The sequence below is a fragment of the Mesoplodon mirus genome (genome assembly GCF_964341445.2).
Source record: "Mesoplodon mirus genome assembly, chromosome: 11".
In the NCBI taxonomy this organism is placed as follows: Eukaryota; Metazoa; Chordata; class Mammalia; order Artiodactyla; family Ziphiidae; genus Mesoplodon; species Mesoplodon mirus.
Genome location: NC_138987.1, coordinates 74856035 through 74870918, shown reverse-complemented (window position 1 = coordinate 74870918; position 14884 = coordinate 74856035). Strand labels below are relative to the sequence as shown.

The 14884-nt window shown below is 33.8% G+C and overlaps 1 protein-coding gene across 1 annotated transcript in view; it reads right to left on the bottom strand.

The window, feature by feature from the left end:
• The window catches only part of CPNE8 (copine 8), a gene marked incomplete at its 3' end in the record, with an annotated part of 339332 nt that overhangs the window by 21421 nt on the left and 303027 nt on the right, over positions 1–14884 (bottom strand). The window contains exons 16-17 of the mRNA XM_082635327.1: positions 12411–12592; positions 6197–6324 (exon numbers count right to left, since the gene is read on the bottom strand). Coding sequence (XP_082491453.1) covers positions 6197–6324; positions 12411–12592 — 310 coding nt within the window. The remainder of the gene's footprint in view (positions 1–6196; positions 6325–12410; positions 12593–14884) is intronic.

Genomic DNA, 14884 nt, shown 5'->3' with positions numbered 1-14884 from the left:
AAACTTAAAAGCTTCTGCACAGTAAAGGAAACCATAAACAAGATGAAAAGACAACCTTCAAAATGGGAGAAAATATTTGCAAATGAAGCAACTGACCAAGGGTTAATCTCCAAAATTTACAAGCAGCTCATGTAGCTCAATATTAAAAAAACAACCCAATCCAAAAATGGGCAGAAGACCTAAACAGACATTTCTCCAAAGAAGATATGCAGATTATCAACAAAAAATGAAAGGATGCTCAACATCACTAATCATTAGAGAAATGCAAATCAAAACTGCAATGAGGTATCACCTTACAGCATTCAGCATGGCCATCATTAAAATATCTACAAATAATAAATTCTGGACAGGCTGTGGAGAAAAGGGAACCCTCTTGCACTGTTGGTGGGAATGTAAATTGATACAGTCACTATGGAGAACAGTATGGAGGTTTCTTAAAAAACTAAAAATAGAACTACCATATGACCCAGCAAACCTACTACTGGGCCTATACCCTGAGAAAACCATAATTCAAAAAGATTCATGTACCACAATATTCATTGTAACACTATTTACAAATAGCCAGGACATGGAAGCAACCTTAATGTCCACTGACAGATGAATGGATAAAGAAGATGTGGCACATATATACAATGGAATATTACTCAGCCATAGAAAGAAACAAAACTGAGTTATTTGTAGTGAGGTGGATGGACCTAGAGTCTGTCATACAGAGTGAAGTAAGTCAGAAAGAGAAAAACAAATACTGTATGCTAACACATATATATGGAATCTAAAACATAATAAAATAAAAAAGGTTTTGAAGAGCCTAGGGGCAGGACAGGAATAAAGATGCAGATGTAGAGAATCGACTTGAGGACAGTAGGAGGGGGAAGGTTAAGCTGGGATGAAGTGAGAGAGTGGCATTGACATATATACAGTACCAAATGTAAAATAGCTAGCTAGTGGGAAGCAGCCACATAGCACAAGGAGATCAGCTCGGTGCTTTTTGAACACCTAAAGAGTGGGATAGGGAGGGTGGGAGGGAGATGCAAGAGGGAGAAGATATGGGGATATATGTAGATGTAAAGCTGATTCACTTTTTTATACAGCAGAAGCTAACACACCATTGTAAAGCAATTATACTCCAATAAAGATGTTTAAAAAAACCCCATAAAACTATTATTTCTATGGTATATGCTCTACACATTGGCATATTTTTGCACTTTGCAAGGAAACTTAAATTTCAAACAAAATAATCTTTTGTGCTACCATTTCTTCTAATTTAGCTTTTTAAAGTGTTATATATTTATGATAAAATAATTAAATTGCTTCAGAAATATATGAAGTAGAAAGTAGAGTCTGATCACATCCTAACTTCTTCAAGGAGGTAACACGTATATATAGACTTACAGAATCAGATTATATTTTAAATGTACTAAAGAAGCTTGCTCCTTCTGTCTTTTTTCAAGTATAGGCAATCTATAATTTATATTTTAATATTACTATGACAAATCTTAGGGAGACGTTAACTTTGTCAGGGTTTTGGAATTCAAACACATTTCTTTGGAGTCTTTGTCAAGTAAAATTCTTTGATTGTTTTTATAAAAGTTCATAAATCGTTGGTTCAGATTTCTGGAATATTCTTTCAGCTCATTATTAGTACATAGGATTAGAGAGGGCAACAAGAAAATGTAAGAAACTGACTCAGAAATATTTTATTTGAGTAGTTTAATTTTGATATACACAATGAGTTAAATCTTCTCAATATGGTATACATTTAAATATGTCAAAGTAACACAGCAATTTTTATGTTACTATGTTATTACTCAAACTACTTTTGACAGTGTACTGAAGCGACCAACAGTATCCACAATGATAAGTCATTTTCTTACACTTTCTTTTGTGACTCTTTACCTCTCTAGCAGAGATTAAAAGTATGCAAAGTATCATAACACAGTGAATTGGAATCAGATTATTTTGTTTGGAATTTTAGCTCCACCACAAATGGACACTGTATGTATCCATTTTATCATCAGTAAAACATAAATAATAACACTATTGTCACATCTTAAAGGAAATAATCCATATTATAGCCCTGAGCATATTCCCTAAAATAGATTATGGGTTTGATAATGATTGTTTTGAGTTTATTATTATTGATCATACAGATGGAAGAGAAAAAACATAATACATTTTTTAGGTTAATTTGAAAATTAGTCATAAAGATTCCAAAACAAACAAATATTATTTCCTGAAAAATGAAAATTAATTTTAGCTGGTTATCTGGATCCTGGAAATTTCTTAACATCAGAAGAAAAGAAAAGAAAAAAAAAACAATGGTCTAGCTAGTAGTTGGAATTGATAGGTCCCTCTTAAGAACTGAAATGTGACAGTCTCAAAACAAGTGACTGGTTAGGCATAGGTAACAAATGAATAGTAGCTGGGAAACAATAAATATTATTGAAGTCAAGTGAAAAAAATAATGAAACTTTCTTTTTTTCAATGTGGAAAAGATCTATATGTAACAATGGAGTGGAATCAATTTAGTAAGTGATGTGATAGAGGTATACATAGAATGACATTACAGACTAGGAGTAGTGATTCTCTGTGACTGAAGTGCAGTACACTTTGGAGAATGTGGAGGGAAATGAGACTGGATAGCTGAGTGGTAGTTGGATATTGGAAGTTCTTGAATACCAAACTAGAGTGTTAGAACTTAAATTTGTGACAAGGCATAAACGGCTGTTGAGTAGGATTTTTATATCATTTGAAATGCTGTTCTCTGGACAGCATTAACAAATTAAAACTGAGAAGGCAGGAAATTAGAGTTAGGGGTTGGAAAGCCTCAGAACAGCACATAAAGACTTCAAGTTTTGTAAACTTGATGTCTTGGGTCTTGACTATTTCACAATATTGCCATCTCAGGGCCTCCCTGGTGGCGCAGTGGTTGAGAGTCCACCTGCCGATGCAGGGGATACGGGTTCGTGCCCCGGTCTGGGAGGATCCCATATGCCGCGGAGTGGCTGGGCCCGTGAGCCGTGGCCGCTGGGCCTGCGCGTCCAGAGCCTGTGCTCCGCAACGGGAGAGGCCACAGCGGTGAGAGGCCCACGTACAGCAAAAAAAAAAAAAAAAAAATATTGCCATCTCAATATTATTTCAAAAGTCTTATCACATAGATATTAGTTCTAAAAGTGAGCAAGTGCTTAAAATGATTATTCTTAAAAAGAATAAGAATAAACTTTCTTCAAGATGCTTATAGAAAACTATTACAAATAACTAAGCTTTTACCAATATAGAAAACACACTTTTTAAGAGGAAAAATTAAGCAAATAAATAAAAATGGGTATGTATTTACTCTTGACTTTACAAAAATCATTTTTAATGACAAATATTATAACATATATAGAATTCACTTACTAGATACTTGTTGAGTACATGGTGAAGTACTGTTGAAATGTATTTAAGAGTGACAAAAGGCACCAGGAGCTTTATTTAAATAAAGGCCATATACATTGGAATAAAGGCTCTTCTCTTGATTTAGAAACAAATAGTTGTCTTGAGCTATTTGTTCTAAATATATTTGTTCTTGAAAAATGTAGCTTGTATTTTAGTTGACAAATTTTTTAGATGATAATTTTGGGTCAGACAGAAATTGTCTCTCTTAATAATAGATTAAAAATAAAATTAGGGCCTCCCTGGTGGCGCAGTGGTTGAGAGTCCGCCTGCCGATGCAGGGGATACGGGTTCGTGCCCCGGTCTGGGAGGATCCCATATGCCGTGGAGCGGCTGGGCCCGTGAGCCATGGCCGCGGAGCCTGCACATCCGGAGCCTGTGCTCCGCAATGGGGGAGGCCACAACAGTGAGAGGCCCGCATACCGCAAAAAAAAAAAAAATAAAATAAAATAAAATTAAATTAAATTAAATTAAACATAACTCTCAGAGATTAGAAAAAAAGGAGAAAGGTATTTCTTAGATAGATTCATAGGAAGAGATAGATACATGGAATTTCAAATTGTATTGGAAAGAAAAGGTGATTCCCCAAAAGTCATAGATTTTTGTATTTCTTATTTTCTTTTATTAAAAATAACAATAAAGAATTATTAGATCACAGATTTTAAAGTAGTCTGAAAGTGTTAACTGACAACTACCCCTATATTTGAGAATTTTTAAAATGCTGGACAAAATATAAAAAACTGCAATATAACAGTGTGGAGCCTGTAGTTTTAGTTGGTGTATAGAAATGCACCTAGGAATTTTATATCTATAAGTTTAACTTTTACAGTAGAGATATACCAGTACAGAATCTACAAAATTAATTGGTAAACACTGATAAGAGCATTTATAATAACTATCATGAGTTCACACAAAATAAGTTCTCTCATTTTTTCTTCTACTTTTATAAAAAACAGTGATGGGTATGATACTGTGTAAGAGAGAGTAAGAATCGACTATAATTTATTTTGCATTAATATAATTTTTGATTCTGCTTTATTTGAGAGCCATCAAAAAACTAGGAAAAGGGCTTCCCTGGTGGCGCAGTGGTTGAGAGTCTGCCTGCTGGTGCAGGGGACACGGGTTCGGGCCCTGGTCTGGGAGGATCCCACATGCCGTGGGAGCAACTGGGCCTGTGAGCCACAGCTACTGAGCCTGCGCATCTGGAGCCTGTGCTCCAGCAACAAAGGAGGCCTCGATAGTGAGAGGCCCGCGCACTGCAATGAAGAGTGACCCCCCGCTTGCCGCAACTAGAGAAAGCCCTCGCACAGAAGTGAAGAACCAACATAGCCAAAAATAAATAAATAAACAAATGTGGGTTTAAAAAAAAAATTTAAAAAAAAAACTGGAAATAATAACAGTCCTTTATGTTCTAGGTAAAGGGTATATGGTTATTCATTGTATGTACTAGTTTAAAAAAAAAAACTAGGAAAAGAAAGTATAGATAACACTACTTATATAGGCTAACACAATGAGCTAGGATTTGATTTTCAAATTACAGATAATGATACATTAGTGAATTCTGAAATCAATTTTGTGGGTCAAGACCTGTATTTAAAAAAAAGTAATACAGAAGAATAGGATACCATAGTAATAAAGAGAAAATATAAGTATAAGTATTATTTCATAATCTTTTATTTAGTTGTGTGTGTCCAGAGATGAGATATAAAATTCATAGCTTAGTGTAGATTGTGGATGAAAATGCTTGAAAAACCTGAGCTAAAGAGTCACACTCAGAAAATGGTTATCAATGTATCTGTCAACCTGAGGTAGAGTTCCACAGGAGAGTCCACTGGGGTCAACCCTGAGTGCAGGTGTATTTTAGCATTTTGTCTATGTCTCAGATAATGAAAAGTAGAACACATTTTGCTAACAATGTCTAATAGGGGGATGGTAAAGTACCAGAACCTTCGAATAGAGAACTGAGGTTTCATACTGCCTTTGAACATTGATAAACTGATCCAAGTGAAGTACTTTTTCAAATTTTGGCTACATATTGGGAAAGATATGAGAGCTATAATTTTCTAATTACCTAAAAATAAGGCAGGGTTTCATAGGATTTGCAACTGAGCCAAGACAAACGTTTTAGTGATTTTAAAAGTGGTGTCTAATTTACTTATGCATTAGTAAAAAATGATAAGCAAGAGTATATAGAACTTTACATTAAACATTTTTTTTTCTAGAACATGCATTTGGAATCATTAACAATTATATTCTGATCTCAATACCATGTATTATATACAGGTAGAACTCTGGGAATTTATAAAATTAGCTAATATATTAATTTCAGAGAGGTTAAAAGAGTATGCCCTATATATCACTGAAAGGCTTCAGTTGTCTTCGTAGAATTCAGTCTCTTATTACTTCTGAGCTACTATAGAATATACATTAGATATGAATGATTTACACAATTGAGATTATGATTGATATTGTTCTCATGGATGCCTTTTCAATGAAAAAAAATTTTTTCCTCAGTCGAACAAATATAGGTCCTAACAGAAGCCAGTGTATGTTTCTTCATTTGAGATTCTGATGTAAAGTTCTTATTGAAATATCATGATAGCTCAATGGAGATTCTTTTTACTGTATATCTTTTCCCTCACTTTCTTGGAGGTAAATTAGAAGAAAACAACTTTCATTTGTGGAGCCAGGCTAACAATAATGTTATGATTTCACTCTGGTCCAGTACACTAGAATAAATAAGTTATCTACTACCACTTACCTCGCTACATGATTAATTACAGGAGCAAAGTTGGTTGGCCCATACAGTTGTACAGATTTCAGACTCCTATAATAAGCCTCCATGACACCCTCAATGCCATCACAGTAGGGGTTTCGAGGGTTCCCATTCTGTAGAAAGTTACAGGCAAAAAAAAAAGTAAAGAATGAATAGTGTCTGTAAAACTCAATTAAAAAAGAGAATGATACAGGTTCATACTCATAAAGCTTTTTTGGATGAAAACTCAGTTATAGATTTATAATAGCAAAACATAATAATAAATTAAGTGATCAACATAGATTACATTTAAATAGATTGTGATATGAGGTAATGTGCAATCATTAAAAATGGATACTTTTCAACTAAAGGGCAGGAGAAAATTCTAAATAATCTTGAGAAGCTGAATATAATGACATTTTACAATTAATAATGTCTTATTTATACACAGGTCTGTGTACATACAGAGATAAACATATAAAAATCTAAAAAGAAGGAAACAAAATGCTAAATTTGTTACCTCTGAGTAGTTATAAATTGTTGATTTTTATTTCATTGTTTAGACTATTCTTTTTCCAAGTTTTCTGCAGTGACATGTATTCAAATCAGAAAAATAATTCTATCAATTCAAACCGTTTTACTTTATAGAAGCAAAAATGTAAACTATCTGCCATATGCACATTTTCAGGCCACAATTAATAACCCCAACTAAAGAAGCAATCAGAGGGAATGTAATTTGGTGTGAGTAGCATCAAGACAAGGTAAAGGGAAAAGAATCAAAGAAACATATCCATATTGTTCAAGGGAATTGGAGCTTAACACCGGAGTTCTCATTCTGCAGATAGTAACCCAGAAGGGCAACTTTAAACCTGGAGACCTAGTCTAGCTTTCTCATACTTTGAATGCTCTATTAGGTTTAATTCTCCTAGTCCAGCTTCCACAAATAACACAAATAAGGCAGTGTTATCTATTGCTATGTAGTAAATTATCCCTAAAGTTAGTGTCTTAAAATAGTAGGCATTTATAACCCCACACATTTTTTTAGGTGTCAAGAATCCAGAAGCAGCTTAGCCAGGTGATTCTTGCTCAGGATCTCTCAAGAGCTTGAAATCAAGAAGCCAACATGGGCTGCAGTCATCTGAAAGCCTGACCAGAGTTGGAGGATCTGCTTCTAAGAAGGCTCACTTACATGGTTTGCTGGCAGTAGGTCAACACGAACTCTGCATAGGGCTGCTTTAGTGTTCCAACAACATGGCAGCTAACTTCCCCAAAATGAGTGATCCGAGAGAGAGAGAGAGAGCAAGGAGGAAGCTCCAATAAGCTCCTAGTCTTATAAGTTGCATAGCATTACTTCTACTTTCATCTATTTGTTAGAAATGAGTCACTAAGTGTAGCCCATACTCAAGGGAAGATGAATGAGGTTCCACCTCTGGAAGGGGGTAATATAAAAAAATTTGTAGCTCTATTTTAAAACACTAGGTACAGTGACCATGCTTAAACATAGTCAGCAGTAATTTTAGCATGTAAGTTTTTACCTGAACAATCAAAAGTGACTAGCAATTTATAACTTAAATTTGATGAATTCTATATACTAAGCTTTATATTAAAATATTTACATACATTATATAACTTTTATAGTATAACAACCTAAAAAAGTAGATAAAATGCTATTATTATTCTCACTTTACAGATGAGGCACTGAGAGCTTAGATATTGTGCCCAAAGTCATGCTACACCAGTAACAGAGACATTTCCAGAGCCCCATCTCTTAACCACCAGTACACCACCATATTACAAAATCCTAAGCATTTTGAAAGACTGAGGATCTTAGGGAACTAAGTCAGATGTTACCAACCATTTCAATTTTGTCATTTGTGAAAGAAGGATTTATAACCATTGTCCTTTTAATTTTGTCTTTTTATTCAAACTTTTTATTTTTATCTCATGTAAAATTTTAAGACATAAAAATAATAAAAGAACTCTTTAAATTATAAAATTGCCTACAGGAATTGATTGAAATTAAAATGTGAAAGTTTAATATTTAGCACAAAGCAGTGACTAGTTGGTTTTGATGTTAATCTGAGCTGACCTTTAATTAACCTTCCTTTTAATAAAATTTTATGGTGTTCTATCTCTTGATAAGGTATAAAGCTAATTAAAATTAAAACTCATCACAGATTTTGGGCATATAAAAATGTATTATATATCTGCCTTAAGGGAACAATTACACACCAGGATAGTTCTGAGTTACTTTTTGATCAGCATTTTAACATTTTGACTGGAGGTATTTATATTTCTATAAAATTATGAATTTCCTTTATTCCTCTGGAAATAATAAAGTCACCATTTTCCCCACCATTTCATTTATCTCGATTAGAAAGATTTTATAAATCTTAAAAAAAAAACATTTCTTAAAATAATTATGTGGAGAATTAGTTTTTGCTTGTTATGACAAATAAAAATAAGCTTATGTGTGGCTCTAACACAAAAGTAAAACAGAATGTTTTTGAAAATAAGTACATTCAATTTTGTTGTTTATTAATGAAGAGGGCAGTGGATGCCCAATTTTATATTTCCTTTTTAATTAACAAATTTTCAAATTCTGAAATAATGAATGTTAATTTGTAGAACACATAGAAAGTATAAAGAACAAAATTCAAAATGAGCAATAATCCCACACACAGACTTAAGTGAGGAGTGTCCAGCTCTCACCAGTTTTTTCCCTTCATTTGGCTTCCTGAGGGATTGTAATGGAGATTTAGATTCAGTTCTGGAAGTGAGGCTCATAGTCTCTGTTGCTACCTATAGCCTATAACAATTTTCAGCGGGGCTAACATGTTGCAAAATGCTGAAGAGAGCTGTTAGGAGCTGTTGCTTTACTCTTTGAAATGTATCTGTAGCTGCCCAGAGACTGACTGCCTACTACAGGGGAAAGTTGAGGGAATTCTCCCTTTTATTCAATAAACAAATATCTATTGAGCTTCTATTTTCTGCATGCAGTCTTAAAGACTTTGGTGATTATACTGTTGAATTTAGTTGGAAGAAAATGTGTACACATAAATATTAAATTGCTAGATTTCTATAAATGCCAAAATAAGTGAAAAGTATGCCAGTGATTTTAGATATTTGGTAGGAGAAATCACTTGGACAGATGTAGCATTTCTCTCTATTGATCAACACAGAAGAACTTCTTTTATGGGTCACTGGCTACATGCCCATTAGAAATACTTCCTCTAAAGCCCTACGCTATAAGGAGTCATCAAGAATCATCATGAGACATGACATTCTTTCCACAACCAACAGTGCTAATGTGGTGATATTAGTATATTTTCCCTTTCTTTTTCCATTCCCTTTTCTTTTTCCACCATATCTATTCTTACACATATTTCAAATGAAAAGCTGGGGTTTATACCTTAAATCCTTTTGATTGAGTAAAGCTCAATTTCAACATCTGTGCTAGCCTCAAACTCACAATTAGGGATTTAAACATTTTTTTTAAAGGCCTCCCTTGCTATCTGAAAGATTATTTTAATTTGGTGTGATACACAGATTAATGATTGTGAATACATATCACAAATTCTTACCATGGAAATATGAGGGTTTGGTAATATTAGGTAGTACACTAATTGCCAGATTGACATGGACTGAAGTTTTTCTATTTGCCATTTTCAGCACCTACAGATAAACATTGCAGTTATTTAGGCTGAAGTTAACACAAAAATCAAATGGAGCACTATCTCTCTGAAGACATACTTAACCTTTGCCTTTCTTACTTATTCAAGAAAACAAAAGTGCTTTGAAAAAAATTAAAGTCACATAATTATTAGGTAACATTAAAGGTGAGGCGTTATCATCATCATTGATATTATCATTGTTGTTTCATCAATTTTAGAAACTATTTTTCATGAATTTAAAGGGGCATGATCTCTATCCTATAAATATTTGAGTTGGGTTGAAAGAATCTTTTAAGATGCAAATAATAAAAATGTCCCTCCTTTGCATAGGTTTGGTTACAAGGAATGAATGTGGAGGTAGGAAAAGCAGAAAATTAGAGAGTGAAAAAGGAAAAAAAAAATCATACACAAAGGTGAGACGAAACTTATGGAAGGAAAATTAATCAATATCATTTAGTTTAACATAATTATTCCTTTTCTTAAGCCTTAAAATAGTTCATGACCTTTTTCCTGAGGCACTTAAGACTCAGGAGCACATGAGTGATTTTCATGTCTTATAAGTTTCTGGGAGAATTTAATTCTCTAAGACACAACAAAATCCCAACAGATATTCATTTTTATATGACATTGGTGGTTGTGGCATGTGGGCTATTTCACAGAGGAAGAATTAAAACCTCCAGCAACCTTCCCCAAAATTGTGTGGAATAGAAAAAGCAAGAATAAGTATAGGAAAAAAAGTTAAAATATAGCTCTTAAAATATATTTAAGGAAGTTGAAGTCTAATCATATGAAAGCTTCTGGGGGGGGTATGTGTGTGTATATATATATATATATACATATATATATACATATATATATATATGTATAAAAATACATAATGGTGTTCATAAAGGACATATCTGAGATGTGGGATTATTACAGATGCTTTTATAAAAAGTGGTTTAGTAGTGGTTAAGAATGTGGATTCTAAAATAAGACTGACCTGGGTTCAAGTCCTGTCCTCTGTAATCCTGATTAACTTCTGTGACTCTGAGCTAACTTATACAACTCCTGGGGGTACTCTTTTCACTGTATTTAATATGAGTGGCTCTTAATAGACTAGTGTGATGTGACAGTTGTTATATACCTACCCGATAAGAATTTTATGAAGATTATATAAGAAATGAGTATAAAGTACCTGGCTTGATACTCAGTAATTACTTAATAAATGATTTCATTATTGTTTATTTCTATTTTTCTTGCAGAACTTAAAAAAATATATATTACTTTTGTAACAAGAATAAAAACAACAAAAAAAGACTTAAAAAATATTGGGCATGGAAGAGTTTACTTTTACAATATATAGAGTAGGGTAGGGAGGAATTTCTATTAGGAAAATCTAAATTTTTTTCCAAAATAATATCTAACCATTCCTCCATTGAGTTTCACATTATTTCATTAGAAAGCGCAAGTGAGAATAAGACTGATTAGGAGTATAAGCACCATCTGTGTGAAATTTATTTTAAAGGTAGAATGTAGTACATTGCTTATTTGTAATAATATAGCAGGAGTAGATTTATGTAAATTAAACAATAGAAAAAAATATTTATTCCAGTCATATTTACTCCATTATATTGAAACCATAATTAATTATAGCCATAATTATTGCTTCACATTTGAAAAAAATTCCAGCCATAACTAATCCTTTATATTTGAAAAGAAATGACATTTAGAAGATGGAAGATTAAGGATAGCTACACATTCTTTGATACCCCTCCCATTGAGAGGTGTTCCCCTACCTTGAAACTGGGATCAACTTAGTGACTTGCTTGACTAAGAGAATGTAGGAGAAATAACTTTCTGGGACTTCCAATGCCCTGCAGTTTCCGCCCCAACCTTTTAGAATACTCACTCTGGGAAAGCTGGTTGCTGTGTAAGAAATATGACTACCTTGAGACCACTACACTATGATGAAGTCTGTGATAACCATATGGACAAGTTGTATGTAGAATGAAGGAAAGATGCCTAGACAACCCAGCTATTTCAGCCATCCTAGCTTAGGCATCAGACATAAGCTAATGAGCCATCTTAGGGGACATACTAGTTCCAGGAGATATGACATGGAGAAGAACTGAGGAATCTAACCAACAGCCAAAATAAAACTCAGATATATGGCTCTAGAAGAACAATTCCAACCATCTCTAGCCAATCAAGGCATCCCAGGTGAGGCCCCAGACATCCTGAAGAATGTACCATCCCCCATTGTATTCCACTCAAATTCCTGACCCACAAATCACGAATATAACAGAAGGTGTTATGCAGCAATAGATAACCAGAATAGGGCTCCTGTTTATTGATCAGATGCACTTTAGGTAGATTTACTGATAATCTACTTAACTGTCTTTTTTCCCATTAATATCACACTCCTAAATTAATCATTCACCAAAATTAAGCTGAGTGTATAGTCATAAGAAGTTGCTACATGAGTAATTAAAGCATAAGCAGCAAGCCAATTAAAAGATCCAACATTTTTTTTCAAAATATCAATTCTTTCAATGTATTCTTACCAAAGCAAACTCATGAGATATCCTTCCATCTGGAGGCAGTTTTGCACCAAAACCTAAAGCTGGGAACATTTTATCACTGTCATAATCTTGAACGATTTCTCCCACTGCTTTCAGTGCCATACCATAGGCATTCAGTTGATAAGGATTCATATAGTGGAGAGAAGTGGGTTGGGTAGGGTTGCCTGATGACAGAAAAAAACATTTCAAACGTGAGTGATCAGGTTAAACATATAATTTTTTGGACATATTTCTTGATATCTATTTCAGGTTTAAATATTAAAAATCATGTTTTCTGCTTACATTCATAGTATGTTAAATATCTTCTTTTGGATAAATATTGACATAGAGATATTTATTAAATTAGATCAGATATGTAGAAAGTTTCCCAAAGATATGCTAAAGCATATGTAGATTTCTTCAAAAATTATTTCTCATTGTCAATGTCACAGGCTATTATTGAGTTTCAGCCACAGAAGCATAAAAGTATTTTTGTTAATCGTATTTTATTGTAATCTTTATTTTTTAAAATTGTGTGCCTTTGGTTTGAATCCTTATGCTATAATCAGAGGACCCAACTTTTGTAATAGGCTTCAATAATTATGAGGCCTTCCTAAAGTTGTATCACAAACATAAATTGAATATTTGAGACATATCTTAATTTAATCACTTGAAAAGAGGAGAGTGTAGAGATTTTCAAATTCATGCTAATTAAATATCTAGAGCTGAAAAATTATTCAGAGTTTCTAACTAGACATTTAGCTAGGAGTCAAAAGGCTCGAAGTCGGGTCTTGCCATTTGCAGGACAACTATATAATTACTATGATAAATCCTACCACCGTATTTACTGGGAAGACAAAATAAGATTATGTGTGTGAAAGTGATTAAAAATTATAAAGTACCATAGAAATGTAAAGTTTAACTACTACTGTTATTATTGTCTAGGTCATCCACAAATGTAGGATGTTTCATTTGAATGAGTATGAGAGAGAAAGTAATATATGTACTACCACTCAAACACATTGAGATTCACATTCAGTTGCCCTAATTATCAGCACAAAGGCAGCCCGAAAATCCCTTTAGTTTCTTAAGTGAAAATGGAAATTAAATGGGACTTGTAACAGCTCATAAAGCTCAATTCTACATTAAAACATTGTCCAAAGAAGAAATGCCTCAAGGCATAGTTCTTTTTTGATAGGGAAAAAATAATAATAAGCACTTGAGATCCAGAGAGAAACAAAATAAAGATCTCCCTTTGGTTTATAATGTATATAATAATGCCCAGACCAATTTTGGTTTCAAGATAATTCATTGCGTACATGCATTTATATTTCCAAAGGGTTATAAGCATTCAAGAGCCAAATGACAAAATTTCTTTAAAAAGTGTCTTCTGACCAAGATGGGCCTTAGTGTTCCCCTCAGCTTGCCTAAACTTAAGAAAGGTTTCTCCTGACTATAAATCCCTGACCTCCTGTTTCTTAGAACATTTACTTTAGAAAACTTGAAATTGTGAATTCCTTCTCTGTTCCTTTGAGATGTAAATCTTCTACAATCCAAGAAGGTCTTCTTCAGGGACCTGGGAGCCATCCCTTTGAAATGTAATCACCAAGAAAAATATCACCTCTGTTGCCTAGTCTCTATGGGAGAGCAGGAGCCTACCTTCAGTAAGTGCTAATTTAGTAAACACAGATGGCCTAATCACACAGACCAATTTCCCCTCCAATCTCTCAGTACTTTTCCACTAGCTCATCACAACACTTAAAAACCCTCTCACCTTTTGCTTTGGAGGAATTGAGTTCAATTTCTTTCATTGCAATAGCTTTGATTTCTATTGCAAAAATCCTGAAACAAGCCTTCCTTGCCTGTTTAAATTATCTGGTGCAATTTTTCTTTGACAGTTCTTTCTAAAGCAGGGATTTTGCCTCTTGTTCAAAAGCCTACCGGAGCCATAGATAAACGATACCACGACTAAGTTGTTATTTAACACAGCTCTCAAGTGTAAGAAGAATTGTTACCCATCGCTTGCAATATGCAACTAATTCTATTTCTCTAAGAAAACCACAGCTTAAAGCTAAAATAAAAAAGCTACTAATACCCCAGCGTATCTAAACATCTTAGCCTATCATGCACAGCAGCGCCCAATCCTACCCATTCAAAGATGTTCCTTATCTCTTTGTAGCATCTTCATCCAGACCAATCTCTTCACTATACCACTAATGATGTTTTCTTTTCCATCCCTAACTCTCACTTTGCCACCTTATCCTGAAATTCACTTTCTCCTCCTCCAGCTTATGTCTCACATGTATCAGACAACCTTCCTTATTTATTCCAGCCCTTATTGTCTTTCCTCTCCTACTCTTATGCTCTTGTGTTCCATATCACAAAATTTGGCAATTCCTTGAATCTGGGACCATATTTGTACCAGCTCTGTAACAGCAGCAATGCATATGGAAAAATGAACTTTTAGTAGGTTGGTA